The 9930-nt window shown below is 40.0% G+C and overlaps 1 protein-coding gene and 1 pseudogene across 2 annotated transcripts in view; one reads left to right on the plus strand and one right to left on the minus strand.

The window, feature by feature from the left end:
- LOC144647951 (kelch-like protein 40) overlaps positions 1-3893 on the minus strand; it is a 5886-nt pseudogene extending 1993 nt beyond the window's left edge. Inside the window, exons 1-2 of the transcript XR_013569652.1 lie at positions 3075-3893; positions 35-1722 (exon numbers count right to left, since the gene is read on the minus strand). The product of XR_013569652.1 is annotated as a kelch-like protein 40 (transcript). The remainder of the gene's footprint in view (positions 1-34; positions 1723-3074) is intronic.
- A 2701-nt stretch (positions 3894-6594) lies between these two features.
- LOC144652551 (kelch-like protein 21) lies at positions 6595-9329 on the plus strand. Its single transcript, XM_078512598.1, has one exon. The coding sequence runs from the start codon at positions 7000-7002 to the stop codon at positions 8755-8757; it is 1758 nt and encodes a 585-aa protein (XP_078368724.1). The 5' UTR covers positions 6595-6999; the 3' UTR covers positions 8758-9329.
- Positions 9330-9930: the final 601 nt, after the last annotated feature.

A 9930-nucleotide genomic window follows, 5' to 3' on the forward strand; every position in this document is an offset into this window, starting at 1 on the left:
CAAAGGCCTTAGTAGAAGGCAAGGTTGTCTTCACTCGCCATTTCCCTTTTTCATTGTCATAGCATTCAACTAAGTACTTTTTATTTTCTAACACATCGGTAGTGTATCCACCTAGTACATACAGTGTACCATCAACACACACCATACTGCCATGCGAGCGAGGAACTTTTAAACTTGCTATAAAGCACCATTCGTTTGTCATCTCATTGTACACTTCACAGCTTCTTAGCCTAATATAAACATTTGCCAACCCACCAGCGATGTAAACTTTTTCATTTGCAGCTGAACCAAAAGCATAACTTCTCGCCTCTTGCATCGCAGCTATCTCTTCCCATTTGTTACTTACAGTGTCAAATCTTGCGGCATCATTGAGACTTCTGAGCTCAATTTGCGGTGGGAAGTATTCTTCCCAGCCCCCAACAACATAAATGTATTTGTTGAAGGCCACGGCACACACTCCAAGTTTTCCCACCAAAAAAGAAAATGGTAGACTTTTCCATGAGTGTGATTCCAAGTTGTACTTCAAAAATTTCGGTTGGTGTTGGAGAAGCATGTCGCTCACCACAGCAAACATCTCGCCATTGGCCCAAAGAATACTAGATACTCCATACTCGAAAAGCATATAGGAGTCTAGATATTTGTCTAACTCCAACATTGTGGATCCATCAGCCCATTCTAATGAAACCCAATCTTCACAAAGAGGCTCATATCGCTCTGCACCACTGAGATCATCCGAAATGGCATAGAGTTTACCATCACAAGATGTCACCTTTCGATGAATCTTCAGGTTCGATTCGGGGAACTCATACCAGTGATCTTCATTGTAAACATAACATTCTTGTTCGCTCGTTCTATCACCGTGCCATTTATATGCCACTAAGAAATCTGACTGAAATATTTTCCTTGGTAATTGCGGCGATGGAGGATGGTAGTAAGTTGATCTATCATTCCAATTCATGGCCTGCGTCACGCGATTCATACATGACTCATTTCCCTGCACAAGATCGTTGGTCACGAGTTCTTTTACTAAAAAGTCACGCGACGCAAATATTAGTCGGACGTGACGAAAAAGCTCCTCAAATTTTCCTTTTCTCGTCTCACGCTCTTTTTCTATCCATCCAAGGATAATATTAAAAACATCTTCTTCTGCGTTAATGACAATTTCATCACTTGAAATCCATTCTTCGACTTCCTGACTCGTCAAATTCAAAAACTCTTCTGATTTGGCCACAGTGGCAAAGTTTGATTGTATAAATGTTTTGGCTCTGGCTGCAAGTTCCTCACTCCGATATGTTTCCGCAAAGTAATACGTTGAAATACAATTTGAAGTGGTCAAGCTGCGCTCTAGAAATCTCCCGGCAATTGCCTTCAGTTTTGGAAGAAATAGATAATTTCCTGCAATGATCAGCTCTTTAGCATTTTCTTCGTTCAATATCTAAACATCACCAGTGTAAATAAACCCCAGAATTTCTTTCATGAGCAATTCAGTCAACATTTCCAAACGCACAACTTCCTCTTTGTTCTCTTTCATGTCACTTTCCAGCAGCTGTTCAAAGAAAGGACTCGCTTCTGACAAAACACGTCTGTGAGCCTTGAACTCTTTTCCATCTTTGTCGAATGGAATCAACGGATGTACTTTCTGATGTTCCATGTGAACTAGCTAGCGTTTTGATCATTTGATTATTCCTCTCTCTGTTGACAGTCCGTTAAATGTATAGTTGCCTGAAAGATCAATAGAAGATTGTGGCAGATGTTAGCCGGAACGTGAGCGCTATCTTATCTTGGTCTTCCGGTGTCTTACGCGCACGTATCTTCTATTTGCACCCCCCACCCTCTGCCCCTTAACTCAGGGTTTTCTTCAGGAACTTATTTCTACCGGGAAACTTGTTCGTATTCCTACCTTTGTTCGTTGCCTTACGATATACGTTTGGCAAAGTTAGCTTTAGGTTTCTCAGTTCGGCAGTTTTCTATTTGAGGCAGTGAGTATTGAACATGTCAGGAATTTTATTCAAATACAATTTGCTTGATTAACACATTATTTGCATGGAAGAAAATGGTGCTTATGTAAAAATTTAACACCTGGTATGCAAATTCGGCCTTAAAGTTTGATCCACACGTCAACTTTCCAAGTTTATTTTCACTTCCTACAAAATATTTGTTTGCCTGCGGACAGTCATCGGAAGAAAAAAGGAAACTTGTACACCTAGGCTGCCAAATGATGAATCCAGCGACATAAAAATACCTTTTTACTGAAAAAATGAACTTCTCACAGATGATTTTAAAGGCCGAAAAAAAGATCCATGGTTTTGGGGGTGACCAATAACTATTTCTCATTAACAGTATGAATATTTAAAGACAGAGTTTTATAATGACTCTTTCTGCAAATGTGCGTGTTATTATTCCAAAGTGTGCGAAAAGACGAAAGTCAAAATTATGTGCGACGATAAAACCGTTCCTGAACCTCCGCGTAATCTGCGATGTCTGAACTGTGACCTAAATGCGCATCAACTGTGTTTCTTCGCTATTCAGCTGCTTCGCTGATGAACAAAAACCGAGCGAGCCTTTGTCAACAAATCCGAGAAAAAATCAAGCACGAGTTAGGCTGGGCAGACCGATTAGTAGTGTGGCCAGTTTGGATCCCACTACAACGGTTAACCAGTTAAGATCCGAGCCATCGATAAGTATTTCCTTCAGAACACAAACCATTAAAATTGGGGGACAGTAGCTTTATTTAATAGCTTATTGCAGTATTGACAGAGTTCGCTCAGTCGTCGAATCAATTACCTTGCCATTGCGCTGTAACAATTCAGTAAAAACTAAGATAGTGCTGCTATTTCATTTTACTGTCGTCTTTGACAGAGATAAACGAACTTTTCTACGGGTAATCTATGGCTACCAATATTCAAAGTTTGCCGAGCAGCAATTTAATTCACCTACTACCGCCGTTGTATTATCTACCATCTGCTAACGAAAGGATATCTGAATTTTACTGACCTCCGGAACAGGCCAGTAGTGTTAAAAAACGACAATATCATAATAGCTATCTTTGAACAAAAACACTGAGATAGGCGTACCTTTTAACAAATGCGATGTATCCAGTCAAGATCCCTTACAAAGCTAAAACACTGTCTCACATTTACCATGTTAATTTTTATTTGCAAACATTTTGGACGCCTGCGCAAAACATCACCGTCATGCCAGGCAGAGCACGTGATATACCCAAATGGATCACCCATCAAAAAAAGAAAGCAAGATCCCAAGATACTAAAGTAGTCTAACTACATCGAGCCTACAAATGCAAACTCTCTGATGACTATACTAAAGAGGTTTTGACCGAATTACAAGCTGAAGAAAACAAAGAATCGGGGGAAGAGTAGTAGTCAAAGACAAGACCAGAAAGATGTTTTCAAGGACAGCAAGTTACAGTTATAATTCAGAACAATTCACCACAAGGACCGGTCAACTTAAAACATTTAAAATCCTTATATATATATTGTGGCATTAAACTGCGCGTGTTTAAGTTTCGCGCATTCTTTTTTTCGCGCGTACTACGTCGCCATTAACAATGCTATCGAAAAACGAACACCACAAAAACATGAAACTTTGTTATGATCAGTGTTATATTGAAATCGGAGTTGCCATAGCAACGTAATGACGTCAAAACGTTTTGTACTTCCGCTCGCATTTTTTAAGGGAGACAGGACACCGACAAAACCAAAATAACAACGACAAAAAATTAAACGCGTGCAAAACAAGAACCACGCAGCGCGGTAAATAAACCACGTGCAGAGCAAAAATAGCGCAGCGCGGTTTAAAAACAAAACCTCAGCCAGATTATGAAGACACCGCTGAAAAACGTTTGCGCATGTGCAGAACTTTTGAAAGCTTATAAGGGAATGACTGTTTACTTAGTTTGAGTGAACATTTTACTCAGAATAAACACAAGTAGATATCAGTTCTGAGTGAACATCTCAAGGAAGCCACTGAATCAAAAGCACTAGAAATACTTCTGAAATTTTCATGTTGCAACCAATCTGAGGCAAAGCACAAGAATAAAGGAAATTTCAGTAAAAGTGAATCTGAATGGTTTAAATTAAGACAGTGAACAACATTGGATTCCAAAGCAAATCATAAAATAAAACCATTATGACTTCACCTCTAAAAGATCTGAATACGGCAGTTATAATTCATCTTACTTGCATTCATGCCATAATTATAGATAAAAAGGTTCACTGTTAATGTTATAACCCACACTGTGATGATTGATTGATGATTTCATTTTCGACATTGGGCAAATAAATACACTGATCAGTGTTGCTCCCATAAGACAGTTTTTAAATCAATATTACACATACTCAAATCAAGAATGTAAAAATAAATAAATTATTCAAGACACTACAAGACAACCCTTCAAAAGGAAGCAACATGTTTAATATTCTATAATTAAAGACATATTGTAAACATAAAGACTGTATCTTCAATGGTCAAATTCGTAATTAAAGCTTATCTATAGCTCATGTAAATACCCTGTCACTCTCATGTTAAAACAAACAAGGAAACTTCAAGTGCAAAGCAAACAGTCAATCACGTCGTTCGGTGAAAACGGGTGAACAGCATTGTGGCCATTTGCAAGATCGTTTTGCTCCTTAGTCTCATTACGCTGCATGTTCTCTATACATCAGTCAGTTACTTCTGTTATCGGTGTATAATTTACTGAGTGATATGATGGAGTAACAGCCATAAACATCCGCTGCTACGGACCAGTAAGGACCCAAGCATATGATTAGGCTTTTGTACATTATGCTAGCATTTTTTCGAGCATTTTAGTGGGGCAAAAGCATTGAGCATTATTCGAGCATTTTAGTGGCATTTTCCCGGAAAATTGATTTTCTTTTCCCGAGAAAATAAAAAAGAATTTTTTTTAGAGAGAAAATGAAGACTAAAACTCAAAATTCAACTACAAATAGCTTTCTGGAGATAGTCAACTACTTTCTGTACTTAGCCTCGTAGATGATTTCGAGGATTATAATTGTTTGGCTGTATTAAAGAACTTGTATATGTTGTTGTTAATTTGTTACTTCTAACACTTGTACGTTTTTGTAAGTGTTAACAGTTAACACCATGTTAAAAACTTTGAAATTAATTTAAAAAACCGTTTGTATAATAAAAATTATCCGAGCAACTTTTTTGGGGGAGACCGAGCATTTTAGTGGGGAAAATGGAGCATTAAAGCCTACATATGATCGACCGCAAGATTTTAATATCAAAGTGATTTGTCACCTAAAAATTCTGCTCCAGGTCCTCAATAGGAATTTCTTCTTGCGGATTTCCGGACCAAACAAATCCAGAAGTTGAACTCCGCTTTTCAATACTTGCTTTTCAATTCAAAACTCAATGAAATTCGAAGTTTTCAGAAACGAGAATGCCTTTGTTTTCATTCCAAAATCGTGACGTTGCAGGCATGCGCGGTGCGTTTTTCAGCGGTGTCATAATGAACCGGGTCCAGGCTCCGCGCGGTTAGTTAGTTGTCTCGGCCCAGTTGATCACGCAAATTCCGCGGTTAATTGCGGCAATAGACCTCTTCAGCTACTACAAGTGTAAATTGCCCATTTCAGAACACGTGATGTTCTTCAGAGAATTGTTGCTTTGTCTATCGGGAAATTATCCTTTTTTTATTTTCACGTGAATTTGTTTGAATTTGAAAGAAATGTGTTTAGAGTTGTGCTGCCAAACCATAATGGTTTTCGCATACCTCGGGACATGTAGCAGCAACAAAATCACAATGTGTACAGCATGTTCCAGGGACGCGTCCCCTCGTGTGTGCTGATTATTTTTGGCTCATGCAACACGAACTTTCGACTCTCTCAAAGCCCGTTTCCGGTAGTTTGGGAATTCAACTCGTTGAACTTCGTGCAACATGTCACAGGACAAGCAGGGACAAATTCTTGCAGGAATTCGTGCTGCACATGCCAAACATTTCCAGCACACACGAGGGGATGTGTCGCTGCGACATGTCCCTGGGGTATGTCCCCGCTTCAGTCCCTGCTACATGTCTCTCGGTGTGAACAACACGATTTTGTCGCTGCTACATGTTGCTGCAACATGTCCCTGCGTCTTGTCCCCACGTGTGCGGAGACCTTTAAACCATTTTCTTGCTTAGTAAAACTCCTCGGCAAGGATATCCTGTGCTAATTAAAAACCTTGTTGCCACGGACGCATTTTAGCAATGAAATGTGGTTAGCGCTCACACGTAGAAACATTCCCGAGCGATGCGTAAGCTCACGAAATTAAACCGGAAAATTTCTGAACACAAAATTACAGAACGAAACTGCAAAATCTTAGAGTCCCTAGAAATATTGAAAATGATATGTATCTAGTGACCCTGTCACACTGAGAACATAGAACGGCAAGAGAAAACGAAAATACTGTCGCTATAATAACCAACTCGCTGGCTTTAGTGTGCCAGTCGAATTTACATATATATTAGCCCACAGGCCGTAAACACGCAAAACAAGCAACGTCACGCGACGCAAACTGAAAGAGTTCCTCGTTACCAGGCCTTCAGGTTTTGTACTTGACTGCGGGCACGTCACGTCAAAATGGCTGGTTTGAGGTCCAACAACGGCCGCGAAGGAGTCTAGACGCAGTGTTTTTCGGAATCGTTTTGGTCAAAAGAAATTTAGGCTCCTCGCACTTTTGCCGAGCGTTTACTCTCGTCTGAACGGTCTACGATTAACCGTTTTGGCATTTTGTTGTTTATTGCTGAATTGTCAATTTTCGTGGTTTCCATTTTGCGGTAGTCACAAGCGTTGGCTCATGCCATATCGAATATTCGAATCAACTTTTTCCGCTTTCGTGCAACAACTTCTCATTTGATTACGTGCGATTACGATTACGCTGATTACGCTGCTGTAATTTTTCTTGAATTTTCAGGAAATATGAACATATTAAACTTCTAGCAAAGAAGAAATTACATCTATCGATCATCATCATCGTAGTATGGAAAGTCACGACGTTCATCCACTGGGTCCATTCGACATTACATTACTCGCCAAAGATGGAAAAGAGTTCAAGGCTCACAGACGTGTTTTGTCAGAAGCGAGTCCTTTCTTTGAAAAGCTACTGGAAAGTGACATGAAAGAAAACAGAGAGGGTGTTGTTCGTCTGGTGGTGTTGACTGAATTGTTGATGAAAGAAATTCTGGGGTTTATTTACACTGGTGATGTTCAGATATTGAGCGAAGAAAATGCCGAAGAGCTGATCATGGCAGGAGATTATTTATTTCTTCCGAACCTGAAGGCAGTTGCCGGGAGATTTCTAGAGGACAGCATGACCACTTCAAATTGTGTTTCAACGTATTACTTTGCAGAAACATATCGTTGTGACGAGCTTACAGCTAGAGCCAAAACATTTATACAATCAAACTTTGTCATTGTAACCAAATCAGTGGAGTTTTTGAATTTGTCAAGCAAAGAAGTCGAAGATTGGATTTCAAGTGATGGAATTGTTATTAATGCGGAAAAAGATGTTTTTAACATCATCCTTCGATGGATAGCAAAAGAGCAGGAGATGAGAAATGGAAAATTCCAGGAGCTTTTTCGTCACGTTCGACTAATATTTGCGTCGCGTGACTTTTTAGTGAAAGAACTCGTGACCAACGATTTCGTGCAGCAAAATGAGTCATGTATGAGTCGCGTGACGCAGGCCATGAATTGGATTGACAGATCACCTTACCACGATCCTCCATCGCCGAAATCACCAAGAAAAATATTCGGGCCAGATGTTTTACTGGCATATCGCAATAAAAAGCGCGGGGGAAGCGTAGCATGTTATCTTCCTGACGAAAATAAGTGGTATCAATTGCCAAAATTACGAGAAATAGAGAATGAGAAAGTGAGACGCATTATACCATATGATGGAAAACTGTATGCAGTCACGGATCGTCTTCGCATGGCAGAGTGCTACGAACCTGTTTTAAACAAATGGACTTCGTTGGAGTGGTTAAATAGTCTGGAATTTATTGAGCCGAATAAACGCGTATCGATCCGTTCTCCAGCTTTCATTCTTGCAGCCAACGGCCAGATTTATGCTGTGGTACAAGTAATGGTAGATACGTTTAGCCCACCGAATTTTAATTTCTCGCGATTTTTGGCGAAATACAACATGGTATCGCATTCATGGCAATTACTAGCATGTTCGTTTTTGGCTGAAAAATGGGACGTCGGTGCCGTGGCGTTCAACAAATACATCTATTTTGTAGGTGGTTGTAGAGGTGATTATTCGCAGCAATTTCACTTAAATGATGCTGCAAGATTTGACACCGTAAGTAACACATGGGAAGAGATAGCTGCGATGCAAGAGGCGAGAAGTTATGCTTTTGGTGCGGCTGCAAATGAAAAAGTTTACATCGCTGGTGGGTTCGGAGCAGATTATTTCAGGCTAAAAAGCTGTGAAGTGTACAATGAGATGACAAACGAATGGTGCTTTATAGCAAGTTTAACGGTTCCTCGTGTCTATGGCAGTATGGTGTGTGTTGATGGTACACTGTATGTACTTGGTGGACACGATACGGACCGTATCGTTGAGTGCTACGACTACAGAAAAGACGAATGGAAGAAGAAAACGACCCTGCCTTGGCCGGCTCCTCCTACCTCTTCGGTGCATTTCCTTAATGCATGTTCTGCAAGACTCTTCAAACCAGCCTTCAAGGTGAAGCATGCTAGGAGACGACCCGTCCAAGACTGTGCTATCACGTGATCGAAACCATCAGCCAATTTATTAGTTGATAAAGAGATTGATGTAAAAGTACAAACTGGTGTCGAGGCATTACTAAATTCTCACCGTTCATGTCAATCGCCGCCTTAATCCACCGTTCGGAAAAAAAAATTGTGGCTGTTGATTTTACCACAATACCTGCAAACTGTACACATCCAACAGTATACATAAAAAGCCCTGTTTTAAAACAATTCATCTCTGTACTAACGAGGCTCCCGCGGGGGTTTCAAGCTGGTAACACGGGAACAAAAGCTGTGTTTCTGATACTTAAGGAAACAAGGATCATAAAAATCGACAAAAGGTTAGCTTACAAGTCTAACAACAATGTTCGTGCTAAGTTTAAAGTTTAGAACTTTTCTTTGCGTTTTCATGGCCTTCTTTGGACCCGTTCTTCTGGAATTATTATGGGTACATGTATCAGTCGTCAGCTCAGTTTTTCAGTACGGTGGATTGAAAAAGTACTTCTTGAGAAAAATATTGTTCAGTCACTGACACAAGCTATTCGGAAAAAATGCCGAGTTCTCCCAACGGGAGACCTATGACCTGACGTACCCCGGTCGAGGGTCTCAATGGGGTGGTGGCTTTTACGGTTAACGTTTAAAATTTTGGCTTTTCTACGGCTAACGGTTCATTTATTTCCATTACGGTTAACAGAAGTTAAAAGTTAATTTTCATTGTTTTTTAAAGTTAAAAATTAATTTTCATTATTGGAAAACATATTTTAGGTCTCAGGGCCATTTTGGGACGATGAAGTGAACTACTTTGGTTTATTTATAATTACTGACCGATTTTTCACGGTTAACATATTTTACGGCTAACGGTTAAAATTTTCAAATTTTTACGCCTAACGGCTAAATTTTTGGCCGTTTTACGGCTAACGGTTAACCCCATTGAGACCCTCCCGGTCGGACACTGTACCACTGAGTTACAGGAGACTGGGAACTAGGTCATATGACTAGGTTCAAATGTGACAAACTTGCCGCGTACTGCTAGGAATAGCTAATATAGTATTTTCGAATGGTGAGATATGTAAGGAAATCAAGGACGCAAACCAGTCGGACACTGTACCAGTGGGTAGTTTGTTCCGAAGTTCGCAATTTGATTGTCTAACTCGCAACGTAATTGGCTACTTCGTAACGTAGTTCCCAAGAAAAC

The sequence above is a fragment of the Oculina patagonica genome, chromosome 4 (genome assembly GCF_052425735.1).
Source record: "Oculina patagonica isolate OP01 chromosome 4, crgOcupat, whole genome shotgun sequence".
NCBI lineage: Eukaryota > Metazoa > Cnidaria > Anthozoa > Scleractinia > Oculinidae > Oculina > Oculina patagonica.